Source organism: Plectropomus leopardus, chromosome 7 (genome assembly GCF_008729295.1).
Source record: "Plectropomus leopardus isolate mb chromosome 7, YSFRI_Pleo_2.0, whole genome shotgun sequence".
In the NCBI taxonomy this organism is placed as follows: Eukaryota; Metazoa; Chordata; class Actinopteri; order Perciformes; family Serranidae; genus Plectropomus; species Plectropomus leopardus.
The window spans coordinates 25,598,860-25,615,715 of record NC_056469.1 but is presented as its reverse complement, the minus strand read 5'-3'; the positions used below and the strand labels follow the sequence as shown (position 1 = coordinate 25,615,715).

At 38.4% G+C, this 16,856-nt stretch overlaps 2 protein-coding genes across 2 annotated transcripts in view; both read left to right on the top strand.

The window, feature by feature from the left end:
- Nucleotides 1-174: 174 nt before the first annotated feature.
- leng9 (leukocyte receptor cluster (LRC) member 9) lies at nucleotides 175-9,313 on the top strand. Its single transcript, XM_042489161.1, has 8 exons — nucleotides 175-256; nucleotides 573-692; nucleotides 5,225-5,318; nucleotides 6,599-6,723; nucleotides 6,850-7,176; nucleotides 7,297-7,558; nucleotides 7,980-8,103; nucleotides 8,197-9,313. The coding sequence occupies exons 1-8, from the start codon at nucleotides 190-192 to the stop codon at nucleotides 8,863-8,865; spliced, it is 1,788 nt and encodes a 595-aa protein (XP_042345095.1). The 5' UTR covers nucleotides 175-189; the 3' UTR covers nucleotides 8,866-9,313.
- A 2,907-nt stretch (nucleotides 9,314-12,220) lies between these two features.
- Nucleotides 12,221-16,856, top strand: part of ttyh1 (tweety family member 1) — a 33,697-nt gene continuing 29,061 nt past the window's right edge. The window contains 1 exon segment of the mRNA XM_042489162.1: nucleotides 12,221-12,950. The gene's annotated coding sequence lies outside the window, so the exon portion shown is untranslated.

The window sequence follows — 16,856 nt, the reverse complement described above, 5'->3', positions numbered from 1 at the left end:
ACAAGTGACGCATGGCAGATATCTGCGCGAGCTTTTCGCAATTTTAACGAAACTTTCGACGGTATCACGAGTCTTTTTAAAGAAATGAGAAACTCAATAATCAATATGTTAATTTGGGAAGGTTAAGTTTTATTCAACATTCCCTCAGAAGCATTTTTCGACTAAAGACACATGAAAACTACATTACCCATGATTCCCGTCGCGTCAACAAACTCGGGTTCAAAGGGCGTTAAAGTCAGAATCGCGTGCTCCTTCGGTTAGTATGTAAAACACTTAAAAATAACTTTCAGGCGATTTTTATTTTTTAGTAAAGATGTGATTTGTATTATATGTTTGTATTATTATATATATGACGGTAACTTTCTTCAGGAGTTGTTGATTGTTTAAACATTTCTAATGAACGCCAAACAATTACTTCCGCATGAAAACTAGCCGAGTTTGTTTTTAGAATTACAGTTTTAGGAGTGTCCGCTTTTGTTTGTCATTCATCATCAGGTGAAACAGGTATAGCTTCAAACACCAGTGTGGCACAGCAGGTGTTTTTTGAAGTAACAGTGTCTTTTAAAACACAGGTTTGAGCATGTCATCAGACGGATTAGGAGAGCCATCAGTACCAGCAGAGTACCAGAGAGATGGTGGTCCAGAGACAGGGGTCCCTATCTGTGACAGAGACACCCTGAAACCCACAACAGGTAAATCAAATACACAGTAACTGTTTGGCGTTTGTCAAATGCTTCTCCAACGGCTACTATCATTTAGACATTATGGGATACTCCATATAAAGCAGGGGTGTCCAAACTTTTTTGAATGGGGGCTGTAATGTGAAAATACCTGGTGGACAGCTGCTTCCCACATCATGAGGGTTATTTGAAATAATCCTGTACAAATGAGAAAAAAACACCTCATCTTTCAGTGAGAAAGAATTATACTTCTTTGCTGTAGGATTATTATGTATTGGCAAGAATATGGCAGTACACAGTTATCACAACACAGGGTGTGATTCAGTGTATTGGGACATATTGCAATATTGTGAGTAATTTGGGGTCGACTGATATTGGCTTTTCAGGACAGATACTGATACTGATCATTACAATCAGAACAGTAGGATCTGGATTTATCACAGCCCCTTTAATGTGCTAGAAATATGTTTTTAGGTTGGAGTAGCAGTCATATGACCAAGGACAGATTAAAGCACTGCTCTCTAGCAGTCAGGGGTTTAAATTAGGGTCAACGATTATCGGCCTGGACAATTATCGGCGCCGATATTTGGCATTTTGCAGATTATCTTTATTAGCGTTTTATTTTATCGATCGCAGATAAAATTAAGTAATTAAAAAGTGCAAAGAAAGTGTCAGCATAGGAGGAACATTTACTTAGTGAAACCTCCGGGAGCTATTTTTATTCATTCATTTTTTATTTAAATTTTCACTTGGCTTTATAAAAAAAGTTGCCTGCAACTTGCTGTATATGATTTTCAAAGTCGATATTGATTCAACACTTGCCAACATTTAAACAAAGTTTTGTGTTGGATGTTGTTATATAATAAATTCTAAATATTGACAGAAAGATTATAATTTTTATTGCAAATGCATATCGGTTCCAAATATTGGTTATCGGTCTTATTAACCACAGATAATCTGTATCGGCCCTTAAAAACCAAATTTGGTTTACCCCTAGTTTAAACCCAAAAACAATACTGAATTGATTCTCAGAAACACTGTATGATGAAAGAATAATTGGCGATACTCAAGGGTATCGATATTTTCTTACATCCCTGCTTTACTGTGGCCATGTCTGCTACCTATTAGGAAATGTCCCCTGTAAGGTTAGTTTTTGTTTGCTTGTCTGTTGTCTGTTCATGAAAACACATTGGTGCTTGTCTACAAACAGTACGATAGTCTTGCCATCATGAGGTGAATGGAAAAAATACAAAGTGGTCCGGCTGTATCAACCAATAACGAGTGGGGCCACATATAGTATATTTTGAACAACAAGCCAGGTTTAAAATTGGCCTGAGGGCCACGATCAGCCCCCGGTATGGACTTTGGGCATGTCTGATATAAAGTTTCAAATAAGGAAGAGACTTATCATCTGTGGAGTAGACCTGCCAGTAACTTACTGGAATCCATTTGAGTCTTTTCTCAGTTATTGACTCTGTCACTGAATACCTTTCTCTCTGGTATTTTTCTGTGTTACTGTGAACAACTGGACTTCTGGTAAGCTTTCGGTTACGTTATCGTGTAGCTGGAGTCTTGAACCGTGAAGGATGACCTGAGTAAGTGCACAGACTTCTGTGATTTCAATAAACAAATTCAGTTAATGCAAGTGGACTCTGCTGGAAATGTGTCAGGGGGATCAGGAAGTGAGTCAGGTGTCGGCTCTGGCTTCTAATTAAGTAGGCAACAAATATCAACTGTCTGCATCCCCTCCCTCACTTGCATCACCTGCTTCACTGAGCTCAAATCCAGAAAAACTTTCCAAGAATTTTTTCCTAGTTAATGTTTTACCCAGTCACTTCCTGTAAGGTAAGGTCTGGCTCTTAGGGACATTTTTTGGTATTACCAAGAAAACCAATGAAAACTCTCTCTGCAGAATTGTGTGAGTGTTACTTTTATAACTTGTTATGGTTCTCTGCTATTTGTATGAGGACAATACTTTGTTAAGTAAAATAATTAAGAAACTTCAATCACTCCGATAACCCCGACCTCACTCTGGTAACACGTTCAGGTAAAATGGGACAATAATCTCTGTTTATATTTTTAAAAAAAAGGTGATATTCATTTATTAGTTCAGTCTTTAATTCAGTAAATCCAACCTATGGCTGTTTATTAAAAAACCATGTCCAACCTTTCTGCCACACTTTCCCTGTTTTTTCGTTGCCTGTTTGCTTGGTGCCATATTGTCAACGCTGGACATGTATGTGTGCGTAACAAAAGCAGCTTTTACACTGACTGCTCAAGGCGGGAATATCACGCCGTTATGCCACCTTACTGTTCTGTGTATAACGTAAAAAATATATAAGAGAGAAGATGAATGATTGTTATTGACATGCTATGCCTCTGTTATTTTCTATAAAGTGCCACTGACGCATATGTTGTGTGACATACACTACAGGCTGACGTTGTGTTACACGTCACGCCTGTCATGCCTCTTTTGATTGCGGGATGCTGCATAATCACACACTGGAGCTGTGTAAAAATACAGGGGCAGCATAAGGGGGGATTTTTGTAGCTGATGTGGCCTTACAACATGATGTTTAATATTTGTCAAGTGACAAAAATACAAGAAATATCTGAAATGTTACAGGTGGCACAAAATAGTATAAGTCATAACTTAATGGCACCTGGTAGCCTAAAAACATGCCTGTTTTACTTTTAAAAAATGTCTCTCTTTTTACCTGAATGTGTCAAATACTCGCTTAAAACCTTTTCTTATAAACAGTGTTGTGATAATATTTAGATTTTAAATAATAAAAAGCTCATTCTACAAACATTTTAGCTGCAGGAGTCTTATTACCAAAATTAGAAAGTCATGCAAGCATGCCACATGTTTTTCCTGGCAAGTTCAGAGACCGGACATTTTTTGACTCTTTGTCCTGCCCATACTTGTTATCTCAAATGAACAAAAATGATTGTTTCATGTAAAGCACATTTGTTTCTCAAAAACATGTTTGGTTGCTGGCAGCTAATATTTAAAGAGCCCAATATGTAAAACCTCATTTGTCCCACATTACCTCACTTCACCCTATGTTTTACGGAGAAACAGTTGACCGTCTGCTAAAAGTTTGCTCATGTTCTCCCGAGATTTGGGAAACCCGTGCCAGCCAGTGCTGTGTCAGTGGGAAGTAAGATTATTACAGCCAATAATTAAAGGATTTGGAGCGTGAGTCACAACCAGTTCTCCTATCTGGAAATAGCATTGCGGGGTGTGTGGTATGTGTTTGAGATTACAGCCAATCATGTCCCGCCTACTTGGCTGACATTTCAGTCTTCTGGTTCGAGTCATTGCCACCTGTTACATGAGTTATACTCTGGTAGTGTAGTGGAAAGTAAATGAAATGTTAATCATATTTTCCGCTGTGAGTGTCCTGTTGGTGATCACCTTTCCTATCACTGATTAATCACTGATTTATTTTTTATTCAAATTATACATTCTAATGTCAGACCTCCTAAGAATCAGACATAATCTAGTTTAAGATTTCAGGACATGTGACTGGAGGATCATATTTCCAGACGTTTGTGCATTTAACATCTACGTATGATTTGGCATACGTTACAATATCTGACTGACGTGGAGGCTTATATAGGAGTCACAACTCAACCATGGACTGAAAACACAAACAGCAGAAACAGATACATCATTTCCTGTTCAAAGTATGACTTAGTCTAACATAATACTGTGTAAATATTTTTTTTATTTATCCAGCCTGCTGGTTTAACCCTTTGAAACATAGAGCAACAACACTTCCTTGTGCTGCTTTCAGACACATTTCACAACTATTTAAACCTTGAACCCTGTGCAAATTGGTCTAATTTCTTTCAAAAACATGAAAAAAGGCAACTAGGTAAGACATGTCCTGCCAAATTGCAAGAAATTTGTAGATTTAGACAATTATTTTTAAAAGCTGGGGATAAATGTCAAGGGAAAAAAGGTTAGAAAAAAACTATATCAAAATCATCACATTTAAATATTTATAATTATTTTACACCATTGTTGCACTTTTTCCAGGTCATTTTGTTGTTGTTGTTTTTTTTATCGTACTTTTTTTTCTTTTTTTTTTAGTAGTAATTTTCAGGTAATTTTCTTGTACTTTCGATTTACGAACAAGGATCAAAGGATCGATCCTTTGTTTACATCCGCCATCACACAGGTGTTGTAAACAGAGAGCAAGATTTGCGGCAGATATTCAGGTTTTATTGTAATGCTGTTGCTCCAGTAACTGATTTTTTAATAATATTCATCTTGAAGTGCTATACGACTTCAAGTGGAATTGAAATTTTTGTTGTTAATTTTTAGTGAATTAGTTTTACTATAATGCTGTAATAAGCGGAATTGTGATAGGAGCCATATAAAGATACTTTTAGTTTCTTTATTTACTTGTTTTGTTAAAAAAAAAAGTTATACCCTCCACTAAGTGGAATTTCTAAAGACATGTTTTACTTCTTTTCTTCTTCATTACACGTCTGCCCTTCTTACTTTCTCTCTGTCATTCTATCATTGACAGACTCAGCAGAACGCGTTGAGGATGGAGTCAACGTGTGCCAGTTTTTCCTCATGGGAAAGTGTCATTTTGGCCACAGATGTCGTTTCTCTCACAGGTCTGCTCAGCTTACCTTCTTCAGCAAACACCCGACTTTCAGTATTTTTTGTTAGATTCTTGACATGTGAAAAAAACATTTTTAGAAACAGCAACATAATATGGATTTGCAAATTATTGTGACACCAAAGCGGCTAATTTTAAATACACAGCTGCATGAATGTTAGAGGATAAGTTCACATTTTGGTAGCCTTAAAACGAACTCCAAAATCTTAATTCTACAACAATTTAAGCCACTAATAACTCCGTCACTGTAGATGTTGGCTTGTGAATATTGTTTTAAATGCAACATATTATGCTCTTCTGAATTTTGTGTCTTATGTGAGTTTTGCAATGAGGGATAGCGAACACATAGAGAAGTAATATAAGCAAAAACTTCAGGTTTCCGTACTGTTTTTAACACAATATTCAAACTGTTATTTTTATTCTGGCTAGTATGACATCACAGTGTGCAGGATTTCCTTATATGGTCATCTGCTCCAGGTACGCTATTGCAAGTGTTTACATTATTCAGCCTACAATGCTACATATAGTTACATGCTAACGTCAGCTAAACATGTAAACTTAGTTGCTGACGTTGTTAATTTCTCTCCAATTTCTGATCATATCCGTGCTGGAAGCTTTTCTTGGTGTTTTTTCACAATAAAAAGTTCCACTATTCTCTGTTACAGTTAGAGACAGGCATTAACACGATGCATCTGAGACAGAGGTGTTCCAGCACAGACAGTATGAGGAAAATAATGTGTTTTTTGAACATTCAAGTATGTAAATATGTTCAAACAGAAACCCAAAATACAAGTATGCACCTGAAAATGAGCATAATGGGTCCTCTTTAAAATAGAAAAAAATGTGACCCTATCCTCTTACTATATATTACTAAGCTGCTCTTGGTTACAGAAATTCATAGGAAAATGTACAGAAATTGTTTTTTTACTTATAGTTAATTTATTTTTAATAACTATAACACTAAATATGTTGACAATTACTGTAGCAAAACCACTAACACTAAATTCATAGATTCCTGAATGCTAATTTATTATTTCTATGCTCTGAGAAGAATTTTATGTGTTTTATTTCTGTTAGTCAATCACTGCTCATATTGTAGACCAGACAGACACTGACACTCAGCCATGACTAAATATGGCTGTTCAAAGTTCATAATGCTACACGAGGGTTAATCTGTGTCAAATGGAATTAAGACTAAGAGCATTTTTTTCCCCATCTGTCATATTTTCCATGTATATTCTGACATTTTTTCCACTCGTGTTGCTCTCTTGCTAGTAACCCATCGATAGATGATTCAGGGGCTGTAACACCTGACCAGGATGACAAACAGGATGGAGAGAAGGCAGAAAGACACAAAAAGAAAGTGAAGAAAGCCGCAAAGCCAAAATATGAGGCAAAAGGTCATTTCATATCGAGCAAGAATTCCTCTGGCATCTGATGATCATCACATATTCTTAAGGGGCTGATTCACATTTTCCGTACATTATTTTGTTTTAACACTTTTTTAACGTCTTACTCTCCCACAGAGGTGAACAAAAAGCCTCGCATGCGCACAGCAGATGATGTTATCTCTCGGATCCTGTGGGACTCATCAGTGGATGGGTCTGAATTTGTAGTGGGGTATGTGGATCGTTTCCTGGGTGTGCTGGAGCGTCCCTTCAACGACTTCAACTGGGACACCAATCCCTGCGACTGCGATTACACCTCTGAGCTGGCCCTGCCCAGACACAGGATCCAGTACTTCACCTACAGAGGGCACCGCGTCTGGGACCGCCACAGCAGGACTGACAGGGTGTTTGGCTCCACCGGTCAATCTCTGGCTCCCCCCTTTGGAGGGGAGGGGGAAGTAAAGGGTAAGAGAGAGCCATTTATTGCTGCCCCACCTTACACACACAACCATGTACAACTTACACCAAACTTACAAAAGCCAGTACTTCTCTTTTAAATTCATGCTGGCCAAATGTTTGTTTCAGAGGAAATTAACCCAGAAGGCCAAGAGCAACAACAAGACTGCTTTGAAACAACAGAAAAGCAGGCACCTGCTGTTAGTGAGCAGGAAGAGACTGAAGCAGGAGAGTGTGATCAAACTGAGAACACACATCTGGAAGAGGGGAAGCAAAGTGAGACAAACACTGCTGACGCAACACAAGCAGCGCCAAACTGTCGAGAAAACACTTCTCAGGAACAACAGGAGTCACAAGGAGAAGCATGTGTTATGGAGGAGTCTGCAAAGAGGTGTGGAGTTCTTGATCACCCTTTAAATTTAACTCAGAACAGATAATAACTTATAGCCTGTTGCTTTGCTGATGATTACAAAGCACAAACTAACAGTCAAGTGTGTTTTTGTGAAGTATGGCTTTACGTGATATCCTGATATCTACAGGTATTGTCTTCCATTACATTAGTTTGGGGCATAATTGACACAGACTGCATCCCCAGTTTTCTTTTGCATGTTCCTGTGAACCTTTAATAACCAGAGGCAGATGTTTGCAGTGTTAACATAAGAACACAGCACAGGAACTTGGAAATGTATTTTTTTACTGTGTCCGTAAGATATTTCACATTAAGGAGAATTGTATATTATGTGACTTTTAAAGCAATTTCAATTATATCCTTGTGCCTCTTGAGTAATTGTCCTCGCCTATCATGATTTTAGATTTGAGGCTTCAACAGACCAAATGTCCTTATCCCACAAAGAGAATGTAAGTGTTAAAGAGGAGCGTGAGGAAGGGAATTCGGCAGAATGGCACGAAAGCTGGGAGGGCAAAGAGGATACTTTGGTGGGTACAGCACAAGTCACCTTGAAACAAATTGTTTTTCTGCTGTTATAGTTCATGCTAAACACAATCACTCTGTCCTCTATTTTTACGCAGAGTTGTCTCGGAGCCCTGAACATCAGCCAGAATCCATCATCACCTCTGGAGCAGAGAGAGGAGAAGCGTGGTAGCGGTGGTCGCCCCCCTAAAAAACGACCCACACACTTCATCACCTTCAGAGCCAACACTCCTGCCATCCTCTCTGGTTTCCAGCAGCTGCAAGAGGAGATCACCGCCCTTCTACCGTCCTCTGCCCCTCACTGGCAGACGGCCTCCAGCCTTCACGTCACCATGTGCCTCCTGAATCTGTCCGGCCCAGCGGAGGTGGCCGCTGCCGGGGAGATCCTCCGTCAGTTTGCCCATTTGGATCGTAACCCCCCGGTGGCTCTGACATTCCCCTTGAGGCTGAAGCATTTCAACGGAAAGGTGCTGTACCTGAGCCCCCAGCCTCAGCTTCACCTCCAGCAGCTCAACAGTGGCCTGCAGGAGGCCTTCAGGAAGGAGGGCTGGCTCCACAGGGACTCCTACAATCCGCGCTACCACCTGACGCTGGCCAAGGTAGAGGGCGTAGAGGGAGAGAGGATTTTTGAAGGGGTTGGGGACCTGAAGGTAGGGAAAGGTATAAATTTTGGGCGTCTGCCAGTAAACACCTTACACCTTTGTACCATGGGGGTTTCCAAAGTAGACGGTTTTTATGAGACCGTGTGCACAGTAACTCTTCGATGATAGAAGAGTGGGAACACTACATACATGTATGTTTAAACTACAGTTGGTAACTTTGATAAAAATAACTTTTAGTCATATTTGCTGAAACTGTCACTACAACCACATAGTAGTAGATGAGCAAGACCCCCTCCTTTTTGTAGTGCTTCTAATGACGTTAACTTGAATCAGCCACAGCAGAGGGAAAACGTCCAATCAGAGTTGAGGAGTCTCTAATGCAGCTGTCAATCATATCATTCACTACTCATGAACTGCAATCAAACTAGGCAATCAAAATCCTGTTGCTGCTTTGCCTATTTCCTGCCTCAGATGTTTTCATAAACATATTTTAGTGTACTGTTTAGCTGTAAAATGAGAGAGCTTTCTTATTTTGCAGTTAAACAGTACACTTAAATATCTAGAGAGACATCAGAGACTAGGTCCAAAGTATACTGGAACACATGGACTAGAGGCAACAAACTTTATTAAAAGATGTTTTGACACAGAGTGTCTTCATCAGAGTCGAACAATGAGTGTATGTTTTGTTCCACTCTGACAGAGACGCTCTGGTATCAGAACATGCTTTAATAAAGTTTATTGCCTATGGTCCGTGTGTTATAGTATACTTTTACCTCAATTTCTGAAATCCCTCTTGATATAGGACTGTGCTACTCTGATTGCACTGATTGACATGCCTGCCTTTGCTCATCCTAAAGCTGTTAAGGTGCACTTAACCTCTCCTTCTTTTGGTGCACAAAAATATGTTTGTGAAAACATTTGAGGCAAGAAATAGGCAATGCAGTAACAGAAAGACTTGATGTACTGTTTAGCTGTAAAACGAGAACGTTTGTGACCTGGCTCTCCATGTTGAAAACAGATGAGACAAAAACCAAGCCCTGTCTAGCAGCAAGGACAAACATTCTTATCTTACAGCTAAACAGTGCACTAAAATATGTTTCTAAAAACATTTGAGGCTAGAAATAGGCAATTCAGTAACAGAATTTGTTTCATATTTAATCAGCACTTCTTAGTTTGACAGTTTGACCACATCACATAAACATTTTTTCACAGACTATCTGACTCATGCACTTCTGTGGGAAAGTAGTGATAGTTTCAGCAAATAATAATAATTTTATTTTTTAATAAGAGTTACCTACTGTAGCTTTCATGATGCAGTAACCTATGAAATTTGCACTATCCATGTACCCTCAACCAATATCGGATGGCTGTTTTAAGTGTTTAAGATTATTTAGAGAAAAAGCACTTTTAAAGATAATCGGGTGAAATACAATTTTATATGAAGGCCTAAAGGGAGTTAAATTAATATGGCGAGCACAATGTTCACTTATACTGGCCTATGTTAAGGTCCAAAAGCACAATGGTTCCACTACACTTAAAATATATGTATTTTCTATAATTAATGCCTTTTTAATCTCAGAGCCTATGTTATATGTCCTTTTAAAGGTGAGAAATCAATGTTGTTGTTTTGTCACTTTACTGGATATTTATCATTTTAATCTTGAAAAATATTGATATTTGATACTGTTTTCACTACCACAGAGAAAATTGACAACGAGGCCATACAAGTTAAAAGTTGCATTAAAAATAAATATAACAAGGCTAAAACATAACGGTGACAACTTTTTTTCTTGGTTAGTGGCAGAGAACTGCAGAATGATTGTAGTGAACATTAGCATTAAGACACAAAGTGCAGCAGGTACCGGTGTATGGATAATGTTGAAAATTAGTATAGAAACTCTTTCAAATATTCAAAATTGATTTTTTTTAAATAAATCCATATTTTTGATGACACTAGAATGTAGTCCACACAATGACAATACAAGGAATTCATGCAAGCTGATAACAATACATCCAGAACTTGCTAAAAGCACAAATGTTTACTTTGGTGAAGTGCATCCAGTGTACTTCAAGTCCATTTTTCGTGTTTTGTGTTTCGTTTCTGTGAATTTCATCAGTCTTCTTACTTGTTAGTTTTAGTAGATAGAAATGAAAAAATACATTCTAGTGTTTTATCAAATTTTATTTATCAAAATATTAATTAGAAAGAAAACATCAGTTGCCGCCCTTGTCAACGTTAAACCCACATTATGAATCATGATGTCAGTGTAAAAATCACCGGCTGTAGATGCCGAGGTCACAGTCAAATCTGCCTTCAGGCTGTGAGGGAGAAACATGCAAGTAAATTATTTTAAATCAGCTTTAAATCATTAAAATACAAAATTCTTTAAATTGTTTTGCTCTATTTATTATCTCATGGACCAAACACGGTGTACAGGGCCAACTTTATGCTTCACGTATATCTACTATTTACAGCTGCACTGACAGGACATATGCACCTGCCATAAAGGCTTATGTACGAGACATGAATTGTTCATGAGGGGGAACGATTATTCTTTCTTTACAGCTATGAATTAAATAGTTGTAGCTAAATTCCAAGATTTATCTGTTTTGAATGAATATTGCATGCATGGGCTTCCACAAAAAGTGATGACTTTGTATGCCTCTTAGAATGAATTACAACCAGTAGATTGTCGAGGACATTAAATATTGAATTGGTTATTTTAAATCCTGTGAGTGGTGATATTTTATCAGCACGGTGATGGATGGCCTGGATGCGGTACTGTTGCCGTGGTTTTACATACAGTCACGTGGAGGCCGCGTAAAACGCTCCCTGAACAACTCTTGCATACATAATATCATTTTCTGTCGTCTTTCACACACATACAGCATACATAGGCTATATGAGTCAGTGAGTATGCTCTCTGGCTCGCTACTGTTTGCTCCCTTGCTCGCATTATCTCCCTGCCTCCCTTCCCCCACTCTCTTTCAGTGACACAGAAAAACTAACGCCGCCCCCTCCCTCTTTGCTCGCTCGCTCCTGCCCCCCTTTTCTCCAATGGCAGACAAACACCATACTCTTTTTACTCTTCATTATATCTCCAATTTCCATTTCTGGTTTCAGATCGCCCAGAGAGCATCTCCATCAGCGCCCTCTCATCATGCTCTCCTCTGCCTCCTTGCCACTGAATCAGTGTTGATGCTGTCCTGCAGCCTCCTCTGAAAGCTGGTTTTGCCTAAAAATCCATTGCATGCTGCTCCCCCCCCTCCACCCCCCCAGCCTCTATATTCATTGTTCACTCCATCTCTCACCCTCCCTCCTCTTTCTCTCAGCATCACTCCCTGGGAACCCACTTTTTTTCCCCTCCTCAGTATTTCATGTTGCCTTCCTCTGCATCTCCCCCTCCCCATATTCATCTATGTGTGCTTATTCTCTAATTTTACATGCATCTCTACCTCACGTTAGCTCTGGACACATCCTGAACATCATAGGCAGGAGTTTTGCATCCAACATGTGAGTGCATGTCTTAAAAAACATCTCTTTTCACTATTATTCAGTGCACACAGTTGGCTGCATTTTGACTCTTTTCTCTCAGTAATCTGGTCAGGGTTCAGTGTGGTAGTCTGGCGGAGATTGGTCAGGTTGATGGGGACTGTGCGTGGTGGGGGTCGGCATTAGAAGTGTGCCTCGGTATGAAGTGAGTGAGGGGGTTAACCCCGCTAATCCTCAGTAACAGATTAATTATCTTTGGGCAATATCGTGTTGCCGCCGTGTTGTGAAGTCGCTTGGGCGTTAAGCTACGAAGGGCTACAATGCAACGATAAAGGGTCCCTTAGGGGTGTCTCCTCAATCTTAATCCCTCTCTCTCTCTCTCTCTCTCTCTCTTTCACTCACTCTCTCACTCTCTCTCTCGCTGTCTCTCTCACTCACTCGCTCTCACTGAGAGCGCCTCTCTCATCCATCAACACAAGCACCTCTCCACTGTCACCAGACAACCATACAATTATTGGCAATTTAATATTTAAATAACTGCAAGAATTATTGGCTCATTTTTTTTTACCTTTTTCCCCCCATTTTGACATATTTTTGGCATGTCTCCAAGTCGTTTTTTTCAGGATGATGTTTTTTCAAGAGCATCAAGCGTTGATGGCTGGCAGTATACCTCTTTGAGTGGGTAAATATTTCACGGACACCGGCGAGAGAGACGAGACGAGAAGGAGAGAGAAACCTCCCATCACAACCGACAGAGGTAAGAGACTCATCTCTCTCTCTCCTGTCGATTATGGCTTAATTGTTGATGTGGTTGCAAAGATATGATTTATGATAGAAATGCACATTACACCACATGGCAGTGTATTGCTAATTTGGATTTTTGCTGTAAAATTTTGAAATATGTTTAATGGATGTTCATGAGACCATTACACCATTTTGCCTTTTCTTTCCAACTATCACACCTAATGGATGAATCTTCTCCAATGGACGATTGTGGAATAAGATGCTGTAACAGTTTGATTGCATCCAATTATTTCACACCCAGGTTGTTTTCTATTTCCTCTTTTTGTTTTAATCTGCAAGATAATTGACTATTTTTTCCTGCATTGGTTTGTCAGTTGGGTCAGTAGTGTGGAAGCATTTTGTCACCATCAACTTGTCATGCTGGACTCTTGCACACATCAAAGCACTGATTCGCTCTGACTTACTGACTATGAGCTGCACTCACTTACCTTCGGTCAGCTGCACTCACTTTGAAGGTTCATTGTTGCGGAGCTGAATCTTTGCACATGAATGTGAAGTGAAAATTGAATTTTGATTTAGAATTTTCTTGTTGCTTCACAGCAGTAGATGAAGGTAACTTTGCATCCTTCTCAAAGACGTCAATTAATTTCTCCTTTAGTGTGTCATGTGATGTCATAAATTACAGCCATTAAGGTTGTTGATAGGAGGCTGTTAGACGACCACTCAGGCTTTAATGTGAACCATAACAGATTTTATGAGGCAAATTGGAAATGTGCTTCATTTCGGCAGCAAAAGAACCACATTAATTATATCTCCTGCTCAGGAGAGCTGTATTGTCGTAAAAAGATGAAGGTGGAGATGAATCTCCTGTGCTAAACATGATCCTAAATTCAGCTGACAGAGATGCCTCAGCCTTGTTCTCATTAGCCGCATCACAAAATGGCCCTTTTCTTTACATTCAGACATCATGGAGTCTCATATCACGCAAGTGATTTCATTCTCAGTGATGTCTTAGCTTCTTGAAGACTGAACTCAACAGAATTATTCCCTCTGGTTTGTTTTTTGGTTTTTTTTTTTTTCTTCAGAGCCCACGGGTGGGTGAGAGTCAGTGGTTTTTTGCCACTTCTCTTCTCGTCGCTCCATTTTCTTTTTTTCCTTTCCACCAACTGAGCTCAAAATCACATTTATTTGGCTTCAGTTATGCAATGGTAAGAGGCATGATAACAAGCTGGCAGGAGACATCACGTCAACTTGAGGGTTCCTATCTGTGACAACTGCTGAGTAACTGCTGCTCCCGAGGACTGTGGACCCCCCCTCACCCCCATCAGCACCTCATTAAGTTGCTTCAGTAACTTTATGGGTTGCAGGAGAATCTTACCCGAACTTTGACCTGATGTCCATCACCACTGTGCTTCATGCAACCGGAAATAATTTTAAGGGTGAGGGAAAAATCGATATAGCATAGTATCGTGATAGTTTGCATGGCAATATTATATTAACACATGGATGCCAAGTATCATTCTTTTATTATGTAGATTATTAATATTGCAAATACAGGTTAATTTTTTGATGACCTAATATAATTATAAAAAAATGTTTTTTTAGTCAAATTAGATACATTTTCTGCAATAAAAACAGACTTAAAACTTGGCCTTAATAGATAAAAGACATGTTGACAAAAATTCTTCCTTAATTTGCAGTTGTATTAAATCACAATATAACGCAGTATATGTTATGGGAATACTATCCCATATGTATCGTGACATAAGAATTGTGATAATATCATATTGAGGGGCTTCTGGTGAAATAATGAATAATCAGCACGACAACAAGTTATCTGTCTTGCTGCAATATCACTTGTAGTGCTAAATTCATTAATACATAAAACAGATGTTGACAAAGTTTTCCTTTGGGAACATAATTTGCAGTTGAAAAATGGTAAATAAATCACAATATATTGCAATATATGTTATAGGAATATCCAATATAAATTAAAATTGCAATAATAATGTATAGTGAGTTAAGAATTGGGCTAAAATTATATTGACGAGCCTGATTCCCATCACTAATTAATTTAGTGCAAGAAGAGATATCACTGTTCGACAGATAAGATGTGCTGGTGATTCGGATTTTTTTATTTGCGTAGTAATAAGGGGTGGAAATCACTTACACTGTTATGGTCATTTTAGCTTTTTTGCAAAATGATGATTATTTTGATAACGTATTGAAATGTATTACTTATTTTAACTGCAAACTAAGGAAAACCTTTGGTGACATCTGTTTTTATGTAATAAGATAAAGTTTTCAGTCTGTTCATTTCATTTCAGTAATTTTATTGTGGCTCCATGTAGCTATTTAGTGGACCGAAAAAGCAGGTTATGTTATTATTCAAGTAGGCTACCAAAAGTATTTGCAGTATAAATAACTTCTTGAATAAAAGAGGGATACTTGGCTTTAGTGTATCAACACAATATTAACAGTAATTATCGTGATATCATTTTTTTCAATTAAAAACATAAACGTTCGAGGTTGGTAATGCATCTTTAACGCCAGTTGCCACCTGCAATTAAATAGAAAGAAAATAAATAATCATAGTAGAGGAAGACAACGACGAGATCGGCCACTAATGCGTTCAGTAACATTATAACATTACAACAATATTTAACGCGCTTATGAAATTAATTTTAGGTTGTTTTGACCACAGATAACCCTGCCACATAGCTACAGTATAGGTGTATGGGTTGTCAACTTATAAAATGCTAATATTAAGTTATTAAGTTAGTTAAGTGACTGACTATTTCATTACCTGATATGAGATGACATGAATAAGGGTCTTCATAAACTCGTCCATGAACACGATTTCTGTCTGAGACAAGCCACACGGATTTTCATCGACAATGAATGATCCCACGTTACTTAACGATGTCTTCAAAGTCTGTTTTTTGTTATTATTTTGATTGAGAAATGGCAGAAATTAAGACTGTGGGTTTAAAACGTTTACATTTTATATTTTACTATTTATTTAATTTTATTTATTGACATTATCAAACTTCAAACTAAAATTATTTTAAGCTTATCAGAATTATTAATATCAACTGATATGAACATTTTCATCATGTTAGCATTTTTAGCTGTATCACCCGGCCCTATGATATTACAATACTATACTGTATCCATTGTTTTCCTCTGAGCTAGTAATAATGGGGATTGTGTGGTGTGTTCTGCCTCCTATTTGCCTCACGGTGAAAATCATTATTAGTGCAGCTTGTCATCCATCAGAGGAAATGCTTTTCTATATTGACCCACTTTATTGATGTTAGTGATCACAACAGGTAGACTGATTCTCTTTTGATTGCGAAATTATTCCCTCGCTTGATTATTACGCCTCTGAAAAAGCTTTTATCGTCTCCAAAGTCTGATAAATGCACCTCATAGACCTGCCTCACAGCTCCTACAACACATCTAATCTAATAAATTCACTCAAGATAAATGGCCATGAAGGAATGCATAAATACAACACAGTCTGTTTACACTGCTGATGTGTGGTGGATGGATGCAACTCTTCGCAGCGTGTGCGAACCATTATGTTCAGCACAGTTTTAATAAGGGAAATGGAGTGTTGGCAATGATTTGATTTGTGACAGTTGGGCTGCTGGAACCATTAAGGTGAACAGGCTTATTGTAATGGGCTTACAGCAGCCCTGTCTGGCCTATGGGTGAGCTGTTAACTTGTTCTGAGCCATTAACGCCCCAAATCTGAATGTGGAAATTGTCTGGCGTTGAATGTGACATGTGGCTAAATCTAAACTTTTATCATGCTCAGTATTAACCCAATTATGCGCGAAGGATTGTGAATCAATGGGGATAGTAAAAAGCCTCAGCAGAGTGGAATAGTGTGCCGATTCAAAGTTGTACAACA